General features: G+C 43.7%; 1 protein-coding gene across 2 annotated transcripts in view; it reads left to right on the forward strand.

The window, feature by feature from the left end:
• LOC125712757 (neuroligin-2-like) overlaps nt 1-21,170 on the forward strand; it is a 46,591-nt gene extending 25,421 nt beyond the window's left edge. The window contains exons 5-10 of one of the 2 annotated variants that reach the window (XM_048983171.1): nt 11,557-11,742; nt 12,173-12,444; nt 13,462-13,615; nt 15,298-15,327; nt 15,423-15,789; nt 16,649-21,170. In XM_048983171.1, the coding sequence (XP_048839128.1) occupies nt 11,557-11,742; nt 12,173-12,444; nt 13,462-13,615; nt 15,298-15,327; nt 15,423-15,789; nt 16,649-17,492 (1,853 nt within the window). In that variant the 3' untranslated portion in view covers nt 17,493-21,170. The remainder of the gene's footprint in view (nt 1-11,556; nt 11,743-12,172; nt 12,445-13,461; nt 13,616-15,297; nt 15,328-15,422; nt 15,790-16,648) is intronic. The other variant, XM_048983172.1, reaches the window with a different exon arrangement.
• Nucleotides 21,171-24,053: the final 2,883 nt, after the last annotated feature.

A 24,053-nucleotide genomic window follows, 5' to 3' on the forward strand; every position in this document is an offset into this window, starting at 1 on the left:
ACAATTCTTAACATTACACTGAATGTAATTATTTGTTTGTCTATTGACTATTGACTCTTTAGGAAACAACTCAATTACATTGCAAAGGTCAGGCCTGGTTTATTAGTACCCTGAATAAGAAAAGACGCATATCTCCCTGCACTGTGAAAGATCCAGTGATCATTAGCGAAAGATGTGTGTCTCTGTGAAGTACTCAGTTATCATTAGGTAATCTTCAGTGCCTCTCTGTTATTTGAAAGGGTTTTTGAACATTGGTTGAAAAAAAATAAATAAATCTATGTCTTCATTTAAATGATGGACCGAGTGATAATTAAGTAAAGATCTGTGTCACTCTGAATTGTGAAGGTCCCAGTGGGCATTAAGGTAAACCCAGTGTTTCTGTATACTGTGAAGGACCGAGTGATCATTACATAAAGCCCAATGCAGCCATTCATGCAGAACAAAAACAAGAAAGAAGCATTGACTGACCAGGAACATCAGCCAAGGTCCAGGTAGCAGGCAGTAGGGTGCTGGAGGACACAGCAATTTGAAGACTGTGCCCTTGCTGTGTTACCTCTCTTAAAGGTACCGATATTAAAATATACTGTAATATAAATGGGAACAAATGTATCAAAGCTTCAGTTAAACTGCCTAAATAATAAAAAAAAAACAATACTAATGAATCCTGGCAGGAAGATAAAGACGTTGTTGTACTGAGTTCAGAGAGGGAAAACCCAAATCCCTGTTCAAACAACTAGTGGGTCATATAGTGTCCAATGTGGCAACGAGATAAAACAGCACTTTCATGCTAGTAGAACTCCAGGCTCACTTGCCTGGCATGTTCATAAAAGTCCCTTCATGTCATGTTAAGAGTGTTACTAATATTTTTCATATCAATGAGACAACCATCTGAAATTCGCAACCTGAAATCTGCAATGTGTGAGCAAGAGGAGCTGTATTCTGTAGGTGTTTTATAGCGCCAGTGTGTTCTAAGATTGATTGCTTTTTTTTTGTTTAGTTTTTTTTTACCAGTTTTCATAGCGCACGGTCATTTTTCCATTCATCTTCCAGCCGTTTATACTGGTCAGGATCGTGGGGCCGAGAAGGGAGACCTATTCCAGGCAGCATAAGGCCCAGTACAGAAGTACACCCTGGGTAGAATGATACATTAATTATGATATATGTGTCTGCCAATATGTGTACACATTCATAATTGCTTAACTTTTTCATGGCCTGTCGCTTTTGTTTATAAAGAGGAAATATGTTTTTTTATCATACACACGGTGCATGTCCTTTGTCATTTAAACACCATTACTTTGACTTGAATAAAAGTTAATTTTAATGGAATGCTTCAGCACTGGGAGATTAATTAGGTAGATTAAGCAGGTGTGGATCATTAAGCAGAAGGTTGCTGTTTGGACTGACCAGAGCTCAGTGCTCCTTCACTGTGGTGCTCCTGTTCTGGTTTAGGGTTGCGGTTGGGCATCTGTCAGTGGGGGTGGACTGGAGCCAAAATCAGCGTTACTCAGAATAAGATAATCACCTGCATCATTAAGTGATTGTCAAACCTTAGAACCTAACAAGGGAGAAGAAGTAGGGGCAGTGAACCTGCTGAGCATAGGGAGAGAACATTTCTTGTAGGGATGTGTTGCTATGCAACTCATTAATTTAGCATTTAATGGGGGATAACTGGGGTTTCATTTTGATACATTTTTATTTCTGCTTTTTCATGCCCCAGAAATTCTGCGTTCGGAATTTGCATCGGCGGTTAATTTAGCAGGTCACTGACGTGACTGTGTTTTGTTTCGGAGTTCAGAGTCTCTGATTTTTTGCTCTGTTTTCTTCACATACATCTGGGAGCTTCTCACAGTAACAGGCAGCTGCTCTGTCAGATTAACTAATTAAAAATTGTGCAGCTGGGCTGTAAATCCACAGTATATGTTGATGGTTTCATTAAGATTTCAGGATTTTCGAGGAACTGCCTCCACGCTTCTTTGGTAATGTACCTAAGTTGTGTGGCTGCAAAAACTGCATGTTGGTCAAATAATATACGGTACCAGTCAAAAGCTTGGACACGGCAAGCCGCCTACAAGGAAGAGTGATTGTGTTGTATCACATGACCTGGTCACCTGATTGTTTGAGAGGAGTTTGACCAGCATTTGTGGGTCTTCCTAATGGACAGCTGGAAAAGCATCCCAGGAGGCCACCTCATGTAATTGGCATTGAGGAGACAGTAGGGTCACCCAGTTCCTGGAGAAACTGGGGTTAAGGGCCTCGCTCAAGGACCCAATGGTGGCATCACTCTGCCAACAGTGGGATTTGAACCAGCAACCTTTTGAGTCCCAATCTGCATATTTTTTTTCTTTAATACTCTTTTTTTGTCCGTGCTTAATTCAATATATTATTTAATAGTTTTGATGTCTTTATAAAATATTATAAAATGTAGAGATTAGTACAAATAAACCTTTCTATGGGTAAGTGTGTCCAAACTTTTGACTGGCAGCGTATATATGCGTATTTCTGCAATGCCGTTGAGGTTTTTTCTCACAGTACTTAAACATGCAGTTAGGCTAACAGACATCTCCAAATTGCCTGCAGGGTGTGGTGTTGAATGTGAGGGCTTGCCCAGCCATGGGCAGGGTCTACCTCAGCCTTGCGCACTCTTCTGCCTGGGATAGGCTCCAAGCCCCCCTGTGACTTTGACCAGGTTAAGTAGCTAGAAGATGGATATCCACATGGTTTTTCCAGCGGTACCTTCCAGAATCACTGCAGCAGGCCACTTTATGACATCCCTCAGTTACTGAAATCTTTGCAGGGTGTTTTTGATGGACTTGGCAGCCTCACTCGTAAAGAATATTCACGAAGTGCAGAAGCTGACTGTAACCGTCATCGAAAAAATAAGGATGAGGGCGACCACACAGCCCAGTAGAGGAATCCTCTTTATCTTCTGTTACTATCTTGTTTCCTCATTCTCTGCCCCTTGCCCAGATTTACTGGAAGTACATCTGGTAAATATTTCCTAACGATAACTAATCGCTTAAGTATTTCCATTGTAATGCAATGAATAACGGTAATATAAATGACCTCTGTTAAGTGACCAATGTAAAGACTGTAAAAATAATGATAAGATAAATACTGGAATTTCTAGTATAAATTCTGAATTATGGGCATGATACTTCATGTGAACATTCGGTATTGACTTCACGGAGACTTCACTACAAATGTTCCCCAGCTTTCTTCCCAGAGTCCCACACCCTCCTCTCTCAGAACAGCTTATCCTCCGACTCTCACTGCCCTTCCTCTGTTCAGACATGTCAAAGCTCTTAACCAGCGTCTCCTATCATGACCATCTGAGTCTCTAACAGTCTTTTAAATCATATTACTTCGTATTAGCTTGGTATTGCTTTTTTTGTGTGAACTTATCTGCCTGTCTCACCTTCCACGTTCTCTCCGTCTGTCTCAATTGTTCCGTTTTCTCTTTATATATTCTCTCAATATCTGTCAAATTTGAATTCAGTGAGGGCTTTATTCCCATGAAAATGGTCAGCACTTGAGTTGTTAAAACATTTAACAGATAATCAACAAATGAATCATTGAAACAGACATTAAAGAACCCAGTAAAGACCACAAAGCACTATAAGGTGCTCGTAATAGTCAGACGTCGATACACAGCTTCTTATATTACCCTCTCTGAATAACTGCCACAAATGTGGAGATCAGTACATTTTCTATAGCCGTTTATCCAATGCAATGTAACTATGAGCTTGAAGTCTGTCCCAGGAGACAGAAGGCAGGAGTCAGGGGACACCCTGGATGAGATTTTGGCCAGTAAACCAGCGGAGAGGTTTTTGTTCACCTTCCTCCTGTTTTCCCCTTTGTGAGTGAGATCTAGGCTGGGCTTAACTTGTGAGAGGTAACGCTACCCTGCGAGCTATTTTCATTGCTTTCATAGCATGTAGGCTCCGGTGCTTGGCTAATTAGTTCAGTCCTTCTTGCTTTGACTAGTTTGTTACCTTGATCGAAAGGCTCATCCGGCCGCTTCACATTAACATTAGTGATTATTAGCATGTTTATAGGAGACGGACCAATCAGCACACAGTAAGAACTCAGTGATTAAGTGAAATCCAGGTCCTTTTAATTGAAGTGGTAGTTTACAAATCCTGTCCCAGCTCAAAATGTCCTCCCTGACATGGATTATCTGATCACCCTAATTTATTGCCCATTCTGCTTTGTTCTTTCATTTGATTTGCCTCCGACGGTTTGAAACGTACAAAGCGGTATTTGTTAAATCTTTTTAAAATGTTGATGTTGGGTGCCTCATTACTGACGGCAGTTATCCAAGAGAATCGATCTTAGGCAAATCTCACCATGTAGTGTGGCAGCCTAATCTTACTTTGGCAAGATATCACACGGTGAAAGTGTACTATACTTATAGGCCAGTGCTTCCCAATCCGGTCCTCGGAGACCCACAGCCGGTCCACATTTCTGCTCCCTCCGAGCTCCATGCCAGACAGTCCACATTTCTGCTCCCTCCGAGCTCCCTGCCAGACAGTGCACATTTTTGCTCCCTCTGAGCTCCATGCCAGACAGTCCACATTTCTGCTCCCTCCGAGCTCCCTGCCAGACAGTCCACATTTCTGCTTCCTCCCAGTTGCCAAAAACGTGGACTATCTGTGGGTCCCCAAGGACCGAATTGGGAATCACTGCTCTAGACAACAGTAACAACAGTAAAGAACTGAGTAGTATGAAAGCCTAGATTTTTGCTTCATAAATAAATCGAGGTTCAGTACCACATATCAAGTTTCTTTAACACCTTTAATTCTGTAGATAACAACCATTCTTTACTCAGAACAATTGGGTGCTTTGCCCAAATCAAAACATTTTCTTGTGGAATCCCCACTAGTGTACCCTCATAGGTGTGATCGGTTCTCTCACTTGGTCTCTCCTGCTCTCTTACTTCCATTCAATTACATTCAGAGAGAGGTGTGTCCACAATTCATTTCACCACCCAATATCAATACTCTCTTTCTTTCTTCTCCTTCCAAATAATGCATAAGGCTTTTTTTGAAGAGCGGTATGGCATTAATATCAGAGGTGGAATAGGACACATCTGATGTGAGTTATCAATTTAAAGTCCTAATTTCACCGGTGATGTTAATGTGTTAAATCCTGCACCAGTCGGTCCCTTTCGTCAGCTCCTTTAATTTTCACATATGTGTCTGTAACCAATGTACCACCGTGTGTAGCTCAATGACAAATTTTTATGGCTACTAAAGCATTTTTAATCTGGGCACATCAATGCACATGACTGTAAAGGAGTCAGTCCATCCTTCTCCAAGTCCTGAGGGTGGTGCTTCATGTCCCATAGGGGGCGCTGTCCATCGACTCCCTCTCTGCCCCACAGATACATGCGTGCTGATGTAATGGGGGTGACCTTATTGATCTCCCTGACAGCAGTGAGTCATCACCACAATAGCTGGCAACCCTTTGGTTCAGTGGATGTGCGAGCACTGAGACCTTCTGCCAATATCAAGTTAGGGCTTTTAGACCTGATACCCACCTCCCCAATACCTCTCAGTAGCCCCCCCCCTCCCCCGTCGGCTTGTATGTTATTGCCAGAGGAGAATTAGCTTGATTGCCCTTTCTGTTTGATGCATTTACCAATAAGCCCTCCTGCGGCATGATGCAACATGGCTGCCGGAGATCAATATTTCATCACACTTCCTTATTACTAAGTGCCTGGTTATGAGCTGAAGTTGCCCGTCTATGAGGAGCTCATTGTCTGAGGTACTGCGGCCCCCCAGAGCCAAGGCAGGGTACTTATTTACCAGCCTTTGGTTAGTCCCTCATCCCCCAAGTTAAAATCCCTCCCACCTCCCATTACATATTGTTAGTACTTCACCTGTACTTTTAGAATTGACTTAAGAATTGCTTCTTTGTGAGTATTGTTTGTGTACGTGGAGGTATTTGTGCGCGAGTAACAGGCTGCACATGCCTTTGTTTTCCTTTGGTCTTCGACTTTAAGGGCACTAGTTATGAATCACAGGCCCACGCCCTGAAAAAAGTTTAACTCTACATAAATCGTTACATTAAGCCTTTTTATTGTTCTCATTCCCGCACAGATTCTGTAATTGTCTTTGCTGCGTTTCGTGGCTTAACTGGAATATCCAGTGTACATGTTTAATCACTGGAACAATCACCATGTCATACATTTTTGCTGAATGGGTAAGCAGACGTAAACAGTAATGGCCGTGCCTGCGCTAGGTCCCCTTTCATCGAGTCTGCGTCTGAAGCACACAGGCATCTTTTCGCTGCTTCGTTCTGCTGGAAGACCATGTGCTCTGGTCCCCAGCTCCAGTAAAATGTTGCTGCTGGACCCTTTACTAGTTGGAATATCAGTGTTTGAACTGTTGGGGTTACAGGTGTGTTGTTGCTGCTCGTGTTTCTGCGGTCGTTGTCCCAGGAGGGCACTGGATGAGCAGTGCTACTGCGTAGCAGTCAGTGCACGGGCTGCTTCTTTGGTGCCGGCTTTGGTTTTCGGGTTTGGCCGCTAACCTTGCCACATGTTCGCATTAAATTAACTGACAGCTGAGAGTGTGACCGGCTGTGATACTGTATGTGGTAAGACTCTTACCAAACACACCCTAATGTGTTATTTTATTTTATTCTGTTTTGCGGATTTAAAAAGATGCATTGCCTTCGCAATTTATCAGTATATGCATTGTTAGGGTAGAATGACTTGGCATGATCATATATCTTGGACTGATTCTAAAAGCAATATTTATTTTATTGAATGTATTATTCCATAGAAATATGCCTGCATTCTCATTAGCTGCACGGTGTGAAGTATGGAGTCTGATGCCCGCTATTCCCTCATCGAATGTTATAAGGTGATGTGTATTTTCTGGAATCTGTGTTTTTCTCGGTATATTGTGCTATTCGTCTTGTTAGATTTTGCGCCCCATGCCACCGTCCTGCCAGGAACCAGTTCTGGCAGCGTTTGCGCGAAAGGTTCCAGTTCAGCAGGTCAGAGCTGGTCTGGAATATCTGCTACTAGTGAAACTCTAATGTCATTTCTTTCTCTTACACCCTTTCTTTCACTCTCTCTTGCTGACTCATTATGAACATTAGAGAAATCAAATAGGCGGATGCAGGCACCTTTTAACAGGAAGACGTTTGCATCAATCTCTGTGGGTCTTTGTTAGTTCGAGATTCTCTTCCACTGAAAGATTTTCTGTCAGATTGCTTGTAGTAATTTTTTAACGAGCATTTTACTGACTGAGCTTCCCTCGGTCTGACACGGGCTCTTCTACCCAGAATGCACTGAACCCTGCGCTGTGTTACAACATTTGCAGTCATTCGTTTTGTCAAACTGTGCGCATAGTAAATTAATAATAAGTGAAACTATGACGCATAAAATAAAAATGTTTATGGGATGAGCTTCCATTAGCCTCACTGAGTCCATCTCTCTGCACTAATGCAGAAATGAGGCTAAACACAGAGGACATGGGGGGCGGGGGGGGGGCTGGATGGAGACCAAGGGAAAGAGTGAGAAATTGATTATTTCATCTCTTTTTTTTCTTTCTGAGTTCCTGAAGGAAAGCAATGTCATCCACTTTTTCTTCACTTATTAAGTGAACCCATTTAGACAGTTCGCTAAGGTAGGGTTTCCCGATCCGGTCCTCAGGGACCCCCAGACGGTCCATGTTTCCTCAGGGACCGGATTGGGAAACCCTGCACTAAGGTGAATAAAGCAAATGCAAGGACATGGCAGAAGAAGACAGACATTAAAACACATTAAAACAAAATAAATAGATTTTAATATGGCTGGAATTAAAAAAAAAATATATATATATATATATATATATATATATATATATATATATATGCAAAGAGGAAAGGTGGACGCATGGGTTGGAATTATCTGGAAGAAACAGGAGGACTGAGACACACCAATCCAGAGAAGAAGGTGTGGGACCAATTTGGTTTCCCTGTCGCTTTGGTTTCTCTAGATGCACATGCACATTTGGCTTTGGGTTGTTGCCAGGCAACTGCACCCGACTGCATCAGCTGGGTTAATGCCAATGGCAGGCAGAGCCTGGGGGATGGGGCGTGGGGGGGCACGGGGTAAGAGCACAGTCGCTCCACTCGCTCCGGCCTGAGTTGCGGGCTGCTGTATGTCCCTACTTACCGAGGGCTGCCCGTACACTCATCCTGTGTCTGCCTCCTTCCAGGGAATGTACTGGAGAGAGCTGCCAGGTGCACTGATTGATTTAACTCCAGAGCGTAGAAAAAATATCTATCTATCAATAAGGAAGAATAGAAGCTAAACTCATGCCCTCGTCCTCTTGAATGAAATTAACAGAGTAGTCAAGTCGTCAGGTCAAATTTAAAGCATGAATTATTCAGTAGAGAATAATTGTTGAATATGGTGACTCGGCTTTTATATAAATCCTGCATTCCTGGTATGAAATACATTTAGGAAGAAAATGATGTGCAATCAGAGGTGTGAGAGACGCTTCGTTCATACGAATGAAAGACCAATTTGGCTGGTGGAAAGAAGACTGCCAACCCCGCTGTGCATGTTCGACAGATGTAGACGTCCCGCGGAGCCAATCAGAGAAGCAGTGTTTGCTCATCCAACCAATCGCAGCAGCGGCCTGCTGTCATCCGGGCGACTGCTGCACCAATGTGAGGCAGTCTCGGTCCCACCGGGCTCAGCACTTTCACACCTTGTGCGAGTTCAGGGCTTTATGGGGAATCATCGTTAGCAAGCGCTTGTACCATTGACGGGGTACGGGCGACGGGAGCAGCGTCCGTGTCTTGACGCGGCCTGGCTGCCCACATTTGCTCTGTCAGCGTCGTGTTTGGCTTTTTTTAACCACTGCTGTCCCCTGAGCACCAACCGAGCAGCTGTTCCTTTTTATTCGGCTGCTGAGCCGCTTCTCTCTCCTTTGTCACCGTGACGCTGCCTTCACCTCGTTTTTACCCCAGCACATCGCATTTGACACCATGCTGGACTGTCAAACCCAGATCCCCGCTAGGACAGAGGTACCCCACCGCTCCAGCCCACCGTCATCAACGGTAGATAGTTCAGGTCCAGAATGTAAAAGTCCGGATCAAAATTTTGTTTCAACTGACCATTTCAGCACTCTGTGACTGTGAATCTTTAGTCTCAATTGGTTGGTTGAAACAACATCTTGGTCTGGATTTTTACTTTCTGTCCACCTCCGACCGTCATATCCCACAGGGTTTCTACATATTTGGTGAGAAGAGTTTGCTTTAGTCTCCCGTTAAATCTGTGTTGTTTATGGATTCTGTGTTTTAAATGTGAACTGACACACGAAACAGGAGGGACCCTTTATAAATGCCATGTGCCGCGTTGCCAGGGGAATTGCGTAAACGGCACACTCGCTCTCCTCATAGACCCCACCGTGCCACATCCTTCAGGTGCTTCCTCCCCTCCCATTACTCACTTTCCAAGCCAAACGCCTTGTGGCTAGAGCTTTATAATTGGCTCACAGCCGTGTGTCTCAATGCCGGTTCTGAGCCAGCATCACCCACTCCACGTTCACATCCACAGCCGGCGCCGTTCAGGCGTAACCTCAGCGTGACTGTTTCTATGGGGACAGTCAATCTTCGGGTCTAAACAGCGGGGACAGTGACCAGGATCCAAATCAAGAGGAAGGATGAGAGGGTAATTTTGCTCAGTGTTTCTCAACCCGGTCCGGTCCTAGGGAACCCCCAGACAGTCCACGTTTTTTCTCCCTCCCAACTCCCTGCCAACCAGTCCATATTTTTACTACCAGTGGGGAACTGGGGTGGAGCGAAAATGTGGACCGCTGAGGGTCCCCGAGGACCGGTTTGAGAAACGCTAATTAAGCAGATCATAGCAGAAATGAAAAACAGGAAGCAGGACTTAATTGCGACCTAGTATATAATGCCTGTCATTCTTGGCAGCTTTGCTGCTTGCCTCCCGGTATAGTAAGATAAACAGACGTGGAATCTTTGTTGATTGGTGGAGAGCGAAGCAGAAAATCACCTTGATGATTCAGAGATTCAAAGGTACAAACTCCACAAAAGAATTCTGCATCACTGAATCCAGGTCCAAAAGGGAGGCTTCGCTTGGAGCCCAGCCAATCAGTTCCGACTTCGGAAGCTTTATCTGTCAAGCCATTCAGCGTTTGAATCTCTCCTGTCTGTGTCTCATAGGAGTTAAGGCGAGGCAAGTTTATTTATACGGGACATTATCATACACAGAGGTCATTCAATGTGCATTACAGAAATAAAAGAAACATGCAATGCAGGTAAAAATGGTAAGACTTTACTTGAAACTGTCATCTATAATACATTATAGATAATGCATTGTAATGGTTGTTATAAAAATGAATAAAGTATTACAGCATCTTCTATTGACAGTCATAAGGCATTATAGTGTTGATTAGAATACTTCATAAGCTCCAATGAAGCTCTCATCTATAATGCACTACAGATACCTTCATAATGCATTATAATGGTCAGTATAAGCTTTAAGGATGGTTTGTATTGTATTATGAAGGTATCTATAGTAATATCTAAATAAAAATGCGCATTTTTAATACTGGAAGTAAAATAAAACTAGCGGCAACTCAATAAAAGTGCAAGTATTACTGAAGTATAACAAAGAGTTCTCGGGGTTCACCAGATCAATTCACAGCACATTTCACTGGGGAATTGTTCAAACCCTCACACACACTTATACAGAAGGACATCTTCTCGCTTCCAGCCATATGGGTGCACACACTGTTCACCTGAAGAATAGGCCAGAGGGATCCAAATGTTCTCCCTGGGCTTTAAAGACGGGATAGAAATCCAGCTTCCCCGGTCATTAAGGTCTCATTATCTCCGGGCTCATTCTGGAAACCGTCTGTACAAGTCATCCACTACATACAACACTAATATTATTCAATTTGCAACGGAGAGAATTTAAAATGCTCTTTTATTCATCATGTCATCTGCATATTTTAATTACATTGCAATAAATCAAAGCACGGTGTGCTAAATTGTCCACATTCATTATATAGTACACTGTAATGTATACTGTAAGCTCTGTCTTACTGATTCATCTGAATGTAGCTGCAACAACAGTTTGATTTACATTGATTTAATTTCCCTATAGAGCAATGAATCAAGGGCCCCGGTATAGAAATTCGTCATCCTGGTAGCTTTGTCAAACCCTATGACAACAGAGCACAGCGCTGTTGTGTCAGAGTGTGTGTGTGTGTGTGTGTGTGTGTGTGTGTGTGTGTGTTTAACATTTCATCACTTTTGAATTTTGCCCTTTTTGTCTGCCAGTGCTTTGTGTTGAACTAACAAATGTACTGGAAATGACTGATGCGGCCTTTGTAGGATATCACACTTGAGTCATTTGCCTGAATTTGCATTTTATCAGGGACATTTGAAATGTCTTTTGGTCACAAGCTTTCGTCGGTAAACACATGCAAACAAGGAAGAGTCTATCTGTATGTACGACTCTCCTCTCTCTCCACCCCCTTCCCCTGGCTCCACCCCTTCCTCCTGGCCCCGCCCCCTTCCCAGGCTTCCTAAGCACGGGAGATCAGGCAGCCAAGGGCAACTACGGGCTCCTCGATCAGATCCAGGCTTTGCGCTGGCTCAACGAAAACATCAAGCACTTTGGTGGAGACCCTGAGAGGATTACAATCTTTGGCTCTGGGGCTGGGGCTTCCTCTGTCAACCTACTGGTCCTGTCCCATCACTCTGAAGGTGAGGGGGTGGGGGGTCTGGGGAGGAGTGAGGAAAGACCACCTGCTGTATCCTTTCCCACCCTTACTTATGTAACAGCAAGAGAAACTGAGAGTTAGGGACGGGGTTAGTGTTTACATGGATCCTTTCCATCATCAGTGCCCTCAGAATATGATCTTAATTGGCATTAGACTGAAAGTGATAGTGATTAATTGTCATTGTTGACACACCACAGCATACAGTGCACAACAACGAAATGTGTCGTCTGCATTTAACCAATATGTCAACCCTGGATGGATCAAACGAATCCTAATCAGCTAAAGTTCAGTAGTTATGTCTAAGCAGAGAAATCTGCAAACTGCGTCGCAAACTGGCCCTCCAGGACCGAAATTGGGGGATCCTGGCATGTAAGTTGCCTTCCCCTCAGTGTGGGCTCCTGGACTCTCTGCAGGTCTTTTCCAGAGGGCGATAGCCCAGAGCGGCTCAGCGATCTCCAGCTGGTCAGTGAATTACCAGCCACTGAAGTATGCCCGAATCCTGGCGCATAAGGTGGGCTGCGGCGGGCTGAGTCAGGACACGGCCGACATGGTGGAATGTCTGCGGAAGAAGAGCATCCGGGAACTGGTGGACCAGGACATCCAGCCAGCCCGCTACCACATCGCCTTTGGGCCCGTCGTGGATGGCGACGTAGTGCCGGATGATCCGGAGATACTGATGCAGCAGGTCCGGTCCACCTGCCTTGGTTTCAGCTGAGCTGCCGTTTCTCTTTTCTATCGTCTTCTTTCTTTTCTTCAGCGCTGTTCCCTGAATGTTCCTGTTTCCCCTTCCTGTACTTCCTGTCTGTTTCTGCCGTGCAGTTCCTGTCAGTGCCGCTGTCTTGCTCCAGTACCAAGGCAACCTGACCCAGCTGCCGTAACATTAACTCACCCCCTCATTAATGCTGTACTGAGCAGCATCTCGATGACGCATAGCTGGTACAGATTCAGAGTACGTGGGTTACAGAGTCAACTCTGTAAAAAACTGATCGAAATGCAAGCCATACCGACAGCCCTTTGAAGTGTCTGACCGTCTGCTCCCTACAAAACCGAAACAAGCTCATCTTTAGGGTTTCTGACTTGTGTCTTTGCAGCCTCTTGATATTTAGAGCATTCCGTTTTATTTGGGACAATTTTAGTATTACACACGTGTGTCTGTTTCATTAAGATCTTTTCAATGCAGTAAAATATTTTAAACTGGTCTTACTGTTACACTTTGCTTTTTCACATTGACATTAATATATTGTTTTAGCAGAATGTCTGAGTCGGTTAAAGACAGGCCACAGAACAGGGCTGAATTTCGCTAGTTCTTCTTTTCTGTGGAAAGAGATCCTCCCTGTCAATAGATAATTAAAAGTCCAGCTGGCCCTAATTGAACTAATTAGACGTACTAGAGATCATTGCAGCCAGCCAGGCAGATTCCCCAAATATATGGACAAGCTTCTGGTATCATAATATACTTCTGATGTATTTTGAAACATTAAGGTTCAATCCAGTTCATGTTCCAGTAAAATATCAAGCTATATAAACCTAAAACGTTAAAGGACCAAAGCCAAAACATAAAATAAAATGTGATACTTATTTTAGTATCCAGGTCTTTTTTCATTTAGTATTTGTCACTGTTTGTACATGTGCCATTTAAAGGAGCCCTGATCCTGTTTTACATATAATCTTTGTAATAAAAGCATTTTGTTCATACCACTAGGGGGAGTTTCTCAACTATGACATCCTGATTGGCGTGAACCAGGGCGAGGGACTCAAGTTTGTAGATGACACCGAAGGCGAGGATGGAATCTCGGCAGCGACGTTCGATTACACCATCTCCAATTTTGTGGACAACCTCTACGGCTACCCCGTCGGTAAGCTTTTCCAGTTTGCCTGGTATAAAGGAACTGGATTCGGGGGTAGGAGCATAAGTGGTTCTGGGAGACTTCTAGAGAGGGCATGCACTGTGTGCATGGTTTGTTTTGTCTAGAGCTGTCAACCAGCTCTGACAGCAATGGCGTCAAAAAATGTTCCTTTCAGATCTTGTATGACTACAACATTAATGCTGCATGGTTTTGAAGTGCTGCAGAAGCATGCTTGTAGTGCCTTGTATGCATAGCGGCCACTTTATTAGGTACATCTGCTTGTAAACGCAAGCTGGCTGCTCCTCCTAACAGGGAATTGTGCGGTTATAGCTCAATATATACAACACACGAGCAGGATCAAGGGGTTCCCTTACTGCTTGGCTAAGGATTAGCACGGCTAAGATGTGTGATCTAAGCGATTTTGAATGTGGTATGACAGACATGTTGGTTCCAGAATTTTAGAGCCCGCCATCTTCCTGGGATTTTCACGTAATGTCTAGGGCTTTCAGAACATGGTTTAATAAACAAAAAGCATCCAGTCAGCGGTAGTTTTGTGGGTGAAAACACCATCTTAATGAGAGGTCAGAGGACCTCTGTGTGGCCAGACTTGATAAAGTTAATAAGAAGTGGAAAAATAACAGCTCAGCACAACAGTGTTGCGCAGAAGGGATCCAGTGAACATAATGTCTCCCCTTGAAGAGGATCTGGAGGCAAAAGTGGGTCATAGCTGGTACTAGTGAGGTGTACCTAACAAAATGGTGACTGAGTGTGCATTCTGAGCTTTGCATTTATGCTTGACCTCTTTGGGCACAGTGACCTCAATAGCTTTCAGCACAGGGTTCAACCCTGCAACTCCAGCTCTCTTAACTTCAGGTCCAAACCTATAGCCCAGCACACTGTGTAAAATGTGCCAGTGGCGTGTTAATCTGAGATGGTGATTCTGACAGGGGTCTGCCTGTCAGCTGGGGTCTATGTGAGAGACTGGAGGGCAGGTTGAAAACTGGGTCACCATGCCAAATGGCTTTGTGGAGGAAACAACCTTGCAGCACCTCCTCACATTATTCTCCCAGTTTGCGTCTTGTCGGCTTCTCGTGACTCCGAGAGAAACCGGCCACATGACCAGAGCTCTTGTTATGCATTACAAGAGATCTGGTTTACTGCAGTCCATTATACTGCATGCATACTTTGTCAGTGTATGTGCCCTGTATGCTGCATGTTTCATTAGATACCTCCTCTATATCCTACACAGTATATCGTTTCTACTGACTATATGTTGTGTGCAGTGTACAGTAACTTCATGAACCATTTCCTGTATTTTTTTTATCCCAGTAGATGGCGCTCTTGGATTGCTTTGGGGCATGAATTGAGCCATTTTTGAATAGAGAGCACCATCTAGTGGTGTCGGAAAATACAGCAAATGGTTCATGATGCTTCATTTGTCCATCACTAGTATATTGGATTTCTCTTGACATTGTATTGTAAACAGTATATTTTGTATATTTTCACTGTGTATTGTACACAGTATATTAGATATCTTCTGAGTATGCATTCTGCACAAGATATCCAAATATCATTGTACATATAGTACATATCTCCTTATTGTGTGTTGGCATGATCTGTGTCCTGCTTGTACAGGTATGTGTGTGCATGTTGCTTGGGTAAAGTCTCACTCGCTCTCTCTCTCTCTCCAGGTAAAAGGGCACACGCCCTGTGCTGTATAGGTAGGAGGCGGTCTCTCTCTCTCTCTCTCTCTGCCGGCTGCCGCCCTCGCACAGAGGACCCACAGGCCAACCCCTGTGTCCCTGTGTCTCTCCAGGTAAGGACATCCTGAGGGAAACCATCAAGTTCATGTACACGGACTGGGCAGACCGCGACAACGGCGAGATGCGCCGCAAGACCCTGCTGGCCCTGTTCACCGACCACCAGTGGGTGGCGCCGGCGGTGGCCACAGCCAAGCTGTACGCCGACTTCCAGTCACCTGTCTACTTCTACACCTTCTACCATCACTGCCAGACGGAATCGAGGCCCGAGTGGGCTGACGCGGCCCACGGGGATGAGATCCCCTATGTGTTTGGTATCCCCATGGTGGGTGCCACTGACCTTTTCCCCTGCAACTTCTCCAAGAACGACGTCATGCTGAGTGCCGTAGTCATGACATACTGGACCAACTTCGCCAAGACGGGGTCAGTTTACAGTCCGGGTCAAATGGGCCAGGACATTTTTTTTTCCAGCCAGAAAATGCTACAAGAGAACTTATTTAACGGTTTTTGCATACATCCATTTTAAGAATAAATAAACAGGTGGATTTCTGAGCCTGAAATTGGCCTCGTTGCACTTCCAGTTTTCCATGAGTACATGTTAAGTTTCCTCTTGTTACACATCTAAATTAGCCTAAGTATACATATAGACTGCTTGGCCAAACGTATGTGGACACCCCTATTAATTAGGGGAATGCCTAATTAAACCACATCCATTGCTGAGATAGGTGCGTAATATAATAATAGTCACACAAACTCCTGCAACAAACATTTGCAGCAGAACTGGCGGTGGTGCCTTTACAGGAGACATTATAGACTTTCCACTTTGCCCCATCACAGGACGCCATCTCTCCAACAAGTCAGTTTTGGCACATTTCAACCCTGCTAGATCTGCCCTGGTCAACCACTAGTGAAGTGATTGTCGAGATCGAAAATGTCTGGGAGCAAGTTCAATTATGAAGTGGCAGATCACACAAGCTTGCAGACAGGGACCTCATAACGCAACATCAGCATCCAATCTGAATGGCAGAGAAAACCTCAAGCGATGTTGCAGCATCTAATGGAAAGCCTAGTCGGAAGAGTAGAGGCTATTATATCGACAAATGGCAAAATCCTTGGTTTCAGAATGAGATGTTGCACAAGCTGGTGTCCACATTCTTCTGGCCATCTAGTGTCATTCTCCCTGAGTGTACGCACGGTGTTCCTCCATTATACATTCGCTTTTCTCTGATTACGTTAGTTATTCCTGATTCTGGATTCTTCTTTGTTTGCATGACCTGCACAGAGACCCCAACCTGCCAGTACCACAGGACACCAAGTTCATCCACACCAAGCCCAACCGCTTCGAGGAGGTCATCTGGACCAAGTTTAACTCCAAGGACAAGCAGTACTTGCACATTGGACTGAAGCCCCGGGTTCGGGACAACTACCGCGCCAACAAGGTGGCCTTCTGGTTAGAGCTGGTGCCCCACCTACACAGCCTTCACGAGGAGATCTTTGGCTCGACCAGCACCACTACCCACCAGTCCCCCTTGGAGTTTCCCCGGACCACACCTACGGTGCCCATGGACCCCGAACCCGAGGGCTCGGAGCGGCCACCAATAACACTGTTCCCTGTAGACACGCGAGACTATTCCACAGAACTGAGCGTGACCGTTGCTGTGGGGGCCTCGCTCCTCTTCCTCAACGTGTTGGCTTTTGCAGCTCTCTACTACAAGCGGGACCGGAGGCATGAGCTGCTGTCGCGACGGGCGGGTGGGGTGGGTGGAGTCGGGGGGCGTCGGCCATCGCCCCAGCGCGGGCCAGCTAACGACCTGGCTCACGGGCGCGAGGAAGAGCTCATGTCCACTCTGCAGATGAAGCAGCAGCAGCAGGTGGAAATAGACGCGCAGCTGGGCCGCGAACCATTGAGGCCAGCTGGTCCACCGGACTACACCCGGGCATTGCGGCGGGCCCCAGACGACGTACCCCTCATGGCCCCAAACACCATCACGATGACTCCCAGCACCATCACTATGACACCCAGCACCATCGCGGTCATGCAACCACTGCATGCTTTTAGTACCTTCCCTGGGCCCGTAGGGCACAACAATGCCCTGCCTCATCCCCATTCAACTACCCGCGTGTAGGTCCTATGCTGCCACCTGCTGGAGCTCTGTGGAACTATGCCAGGGTGCCCATATTTTTTTTCTCTCTCTCTCTATTCTTTAAAACTTTTGGGAGTGCTCCCTTTTCTCCCTCTGACAATATATTCCCTTTCCCTACCTGTCTGGATGGCAGCCTGTAGAGGGCTGTGTCACTGGTACTGTAAGAAAACAGATGCCACGATGAGCTAATAGGAGACCTTCACCTGGACTTCAACATCTCTTGCCTTCATTCATACATTTCAGTATCCATCTGCTTCTGTATCTGTCTTTTTTCACCCCGTTTAAATGTTATCTGTGTTCCCCAATCTGTCGCTTACCTCATCAACATCATAGACCATGTTTTTACAATAAATACTAGGCAGGAGGTGATGTGTTCTTATTTTGAACTTAAACCTTGGTCACTGGTTTGAAGCTCACATCCTTCTTTGGACTAAAAGCACACAGGAATGATTAAAAAAAGCGCATTTTTACTGTTGTATGAAACAAAGGCTCTCTCTCCCATCTTTTTGTTCAGAATTTATTTCTAATGGATATTAATCGAGAAAAAAACATCATTTTCCCCCTAACTGATTCTAAGATGCAGATTAAATGGCAGTAGGAAAAATAATCGCGTCTTAAAATATGTCTTTTTTATTTATGGAAAAGAAAATGTATCTTAGCTGAACCTGCAGCATTTCATCAAAATATTCTAAGACCTTTTCCCTGTGTAGATACTTCAACAGCAACAATGCAAAAATGCTAGATCCTAAAAGCTATTCAGAATATGAAGTTGATAAATCATGTTACTCTTTCTGTGATTCTTCACTGCTTATTACTTTAGTTGCAGTATGTTTCTGATTTAATGCCAACCTGGCAACTTGGTCTTGTTATGTATGTCTGGCATCACACTTTTTTCTTAAGCGCAGAAATTTTAGAAATAACTCAGCTTTCTGCAGGTATATTCTGAAGGTCGTGTACAAAACAGTACATGGCTATAAAGAAATTATATTCAGCATTTACAGGGAAGGTATGAGTATTGTAGAATTTGTAGTCGGCATGCCAGCAGTTTGAGTATTGCAGGATGAGTAGCCCATGCATTATGGCATTTTGAATATGCCAACTTATCTGAGGTCTGAGTACTTCATAATGAGTTGTCAGTCTTATTATAGGACAAGAAGCTGCCATTTTGAATATCTGGATTTTGAAAAATGAGGTACTCTTTGAGTATTACTAAACAAGTGTTCACTGTATTATACTGTTTAAGTATAAAAGGACTAGCAGTCACTGTGTTGGAGGTGTAACTACTGCTGCCTGAATAAGTACTCAAGGTCTCCTCTGTCCCTGTGTTGCACGGGGATGCTAAGTGTGATACCGCGATACACCACTGTGGTGTGTGGGATTCCACACAGTATTATAAATTTATAAGTTTCTGTATTATTTTCTTTTAAATGTTTATTTTAAATCTTCCAGTGGTTGACAGATTTGGTGTGTCCAGGGGTAGTGCAGAGATTAAGTGAGGGGTTTGTATTGTGCTTTTCCGGCTATTGATGATGCACTTTCTGGGCTACGTAGGAGCGAAGTGGGGGCACCGTGGAGCTGCCGCGGCACAGCCCCGGCCGCTCAGCAGCATGGCTCATACTGGCGGCGAGCGGGGGCGTCACACTGAGCTCTCAAATTAAACCCGAAGATGAATCTTCCTGAAGCGGCGTTAACAAATGGGCTTCTTCATCTACGTCTAATCGTTTCCACAGTCAGACGCCGTAACAGCCTGATCCGTCAACAAGTTTGGAATTGGAAAGAATGTTACGTGCCGGAAAAGCCAGAAACAGGAACAAAAGACCAACATTTTTTTTTTTGCACCTTTTTATTGCGCATCACACTCGATTATGAAGAACATACAAGAAACGCTGTCAACCGTCGTTACGGAATACGACGGAGCGAACAGGATGAGAGGACAAAGACAACAGATCGTTCAGCATACATTTTTATAGTCTGGGAAAACAGGCGTTTGATTTGTAAATATGAAGTTTCTTGTTTAGTTCTTGAGCAAATCGCTGGAACACTTAGCGCGTGGAGTCCAGCGGTGGCGTCTGTCGTCGTCCCGTTCCGTTTCATCTCGGGGAGTAGAACTGCTCAAGGGGTCTGAAGTTTAAAGCTGTTACGCTGTTTTGTTCATCTGTGGTGTGTGCATGCTTTTAATATGTTTGGAGTATTTATCAAGTTTCGACATTGTTAACACCAAAACAGGTCTTCACACCAAGGGGGTTTAATCAAATATTTAGTTTTGAATGAAAGAGGGAACGAGCAACCAGGCAGCCAGTCACAGACAATGAAGGAAGAGGAAGATATTATCAGAGAACACTTTGCTGTATTACTATTAACTGTAAATATAGTAAAAAAAAATGTATGCTGACATCCATAAAAATACACTGCATACTTAACAAAATATTTAAATTATTGCCATTTTTATAATTGTAATAAAAATAAGCTAAATTGTCAATGTACATTAAAGTATATATAATTTAAACATATTTGACTGTGTATACGTATTATTACTGACAATAATTTATATATTTTCTGGTGTATGCACTATACTATGTACAAACTGAAAATATATTTTTCATATTTTGAATTTTATATCTTAGGAAGCATTTGTACTTAGTTGGGAAATGGTGATGTAGTGTCATTTCATCGGATCAGTGTTCCTGGATTGTACCGTTGTCCAGGTTGTAGCGGGGTTGTTTCGAGAAAACTGGTCATTCGCTCAGATTGTGTTTTGTGCCACCAGTATCATTGACTGAGCGCATCATTGTCTCAGACAGTGGTCATGCTGATCTTATTGGGTGGCAAAGTGTCCAATCTGGGCCCATATGTGGAGGAAACTCCAGCAGAACTCCCCCTAGTGGCCGTGAAGATGAACACTGTGTGTGGGAGTGTGTGTGTGTCTGTGTGTCTATGAGTTGTCAACATCTCCCATCTTGTAGAAAAGCTTATGGTCTTCACTGAGTTGTAAAAAGAAGAGACAAGTACTGTAATCATAACTGATTTATATTAAACAAACATATTTAGAAAATAATACGTTTTCTTAACATTTGTGGTCACATATATATATATATATATTTATTTTTCAATCCATCGCTAAAAACACACAGAGGTAACTTTGTGTTTTGCATTTCCCCAGTTCCCTAGCTTTCCTTGCCATATTATGTTTCCAAGAGTCTGAAAAATCCCACTGTATATCGTAATCTGATTTGCAGATATACTGTACAGTGTGAAGGGAGACAGACTGCATTCTCACGAAGGTTAAAAACATTTGAAGCAAATACCTGGAAGAGAGAAATATACAGTGAAAGTGGACAAGGATGTAGTGTTAAAGAGCAGCTGTGACACACAGTCACCAACTCGGTACATAACAGCTGTTCTACATGCAATTACAAAAACAATTACAGTTAACGTAAAAAGTTAAGATTGGGCTGCCAAAGAATACAGTATTACACATACTGAGATAATGCTATTTTCTTTCAGTTTACTCAAAAGATCCAGAACTTGAGTCAAAGAAACATGTCAATAATGGGTTAAAAGACTAAATACTGAAATGTAATGTAAAAATTGAATTACGGTGATATTTCTTTATTACACACTGTATGCTGTGTAAACAATTCGGGGAACATTAAAGGACGTTCACAGGCTAACTGCTGATTCTGCCTTTTATTGACTTGTCATTAAGATCACGGACTCGACTCATGCAAGGTAAACTGCATTTTTCTGCACTTTCTGCATTTCCTTCTATCCAGTTATGGATGTGGACGGAGAGCATTGCATCAAAACAGCTAAGCATCTGCATGAGTGACCTGCATTCAGGGCTGGTCAGCCGGCACCCCAGTCAGCACAGCATGCACACCTGACAGGCTATTGGCCAGAATGTAGACCTATCACACTGCTCACAAAACTTGAATAAATCTGAGTAAACCATGTTTGCCTCTACCAGCATTCAGAATGAAAGTGCATCCATCACCTGAAGAACAAAAACAAACCTACTATTATGAGAAAACGCAATTAAAGACAGATGACAAATTCAATAAATGAAAGCAAACATGACGTTTTGGCTCTTTTTAATCAGAGTTTCTCTGGATTTATTTAAAACCGGAGAACTTGAATATGGGGAACATTACAGGTTCATAGGCTAAGTGCTGGTTCTGCCTTTTACTGATTTGTCATTAACGTGGAAACCTGGACTCTAATGAGGATAGATCAGTGTCCTTATATGCACTTCAGTATAAAAAGGGGTCAAAAACAACACAGATGCACGCTGATCTTTCGTAAAGTATAACCAATAATCCATTTTCTACACCCACTGTCCAATGGTCTGGAACACATTTCAAGATACGTTATTTTAATACTGAAGAAGATTCAGGTCATATGTTCAAACACTCATGCAATATGCAATTTTTTTTATGATTTATTCAGTTACTTAGTTTACATGAAGGAACTTATACCATTGTTCCCATTAATAAAGCTTGGCAATTCATCCACTTGTTATTAGCTCATTCACTTGTCATATTCAGGGTCGGGGGGTCCAGAGGCTACAGGCACAAGCCAGGGACCAACCCAGGAAGGGCACCAACCCATCACAGGGCACAAAAGTACACCTGTGGGCAGATTTCTAACTCCAACCAAGCTCAGCATATTTTTTGGACTGTGGGGGGGGGGGGAAACTGGAGTACAAAACCCCACAATGACACAGGGAGACCATGTACACGCCACACACGAAGCCAGGCAACAGACTCAAACCCTGGTCCCAGAGATATGAGGTTACAGTGCTAACCACTGTTCCATCATGCCACCTAGTTAGTTTGACATTTTTCTTAATGGTGCAGCGGCAGGGAGACCCAGGGATTGTGAGTAAATACTTGATGAATGACCTGTCAGGCTAACAGAGATGTTCTTGTCGTTAGCGAATGTAAGCAGACTGACATTCTGCATGAGAAAAACAGCACCATATACACAAGTCAGAGGATCGCTGTCCTGGGTATGCTGGCTTTTGATAAGAAGCCTTGTTTCGGGTGGTGAACAATGACACCTTTGCTCAGCAGTGAAATGTCAGCTGTTTTTCTGCCTCTATCAAGGTGGGCAAGAAGTGACAGTAATCAGTCATGGGCTGGACTGCATAACTCTCACTCTCTGTCGCTGTTCAGCTCTACTTTACAATTCATACCCTATTGAGTTTCTCTGGTGAATTCATGCCCAGTTTACTGTACGACTGCTGAATTCATTCCACTCTAGCCTTGTCGCCATCAAAACCAAACTCGTTTAGTCTCACAACCAAATGCACCCGCCGTCCTGTGGTCACTGAGCATGTGCAGCCAGATCTGCTCCGTTTCTGTAAGGACTCGAGGCTCAGACATTCTTCATTGTCAACACATCCATGAAAAAGTACAGTGTCTTGAAATGCTCTTTGCTTTGGGTCCCCTGTAGTGCTACACATAAATACAAATGCAATAAATACAATTACTTTGTATTGCTTTTCCTTGATTGTTTCATTGTCGTAATGATGTTGTAATGTATCACAACACAACCATGTAAAGCACCTTAGGACGTCTCTGATGTAAAAGTACTAAAAAATGTAAAATAAAAAATATATGTATTTTTACATTAAAAAAATATACAAATAAATTGATCAAATAAACTTATAACACCAACAACACAATACAAATGTAATTATAGCCCTATTTCCAGAAAAGCTGGGACGCTGTGTAAAATATAAAAACAGAATGCAGTGCAGTGCAATCATATAAACCCAGATTTAACTGGAAATAGAACAGAGAGAACATATTAAAGGTTGAATTTGAGAAATTTTATTGTTGTATGACAAATATATGCTCAATTTGAATTTGATGCCAATAACATGTTTCAAAAAAGTTGGGACAGGGGCATGTTTACCACTGTGTTGCATCACCTCTTCTTTTAACAACACTGAAGATGTTTGTGAACTGAGGAGAAAAATTACTGGAGTTTTGAAAGTGAAATGTTCCGTTCAGGGCGGCATGGTGGCGCAGTGGTTAGCACTGTTGCCTCACACCTCTGGGACCCGGGTTCGAGTCTCTGCCTGGGTCACGTATGTGGAGTTTGCATGTTCTCCCCATGTCGTCGCGTGGTTTCCTCCGGGTACTCTGGTTTCCCCCACAGTCTAAAAACATGCTGAGACTAATTGGAGTTGCTAAATTGCCCATAGGTGTGCATGTGTGAGTGAATGGTGTGTGAGTGTGCCCTGCGATGGGCTGGCCCCCCATCCTGGGTTGTTCCCTGCCTCATGCCCATTGCTTCCGGGATAGGCTCCAGACCCCCCGCGACCCAGTAGGATAAGCAGTTTGGAAAATGGATGGATGTTGTTCCATTCTTGCCTGATATAGGATTTGAACTGCTCAACAGTTCAGGTCTCCTTTGTCATAGTTTTTTATTCATGATGAGCCAAATCTCTTGTATATAAAGAGATGTATAGCAGCCAGTAATGTAATAACTGCCAACAACATTGTAATTTTTCCATTCGTAATGTAATACAAGTCG

Source organism: Brienomyrus brachyistius, chromosome 18, assembly GCF_023856365.1.
Source record: "Brienomyrus brachyistius isolate T26 chromosome 18, BBRACH_0.4, whole genome shotgun sequence".
NCBI lineage: Eukaryota > Metazoa > Chordata > Actinopteri > Osteoglossiformes > Mormyridae > Brienomyrus > Brienomyrus brachyistius.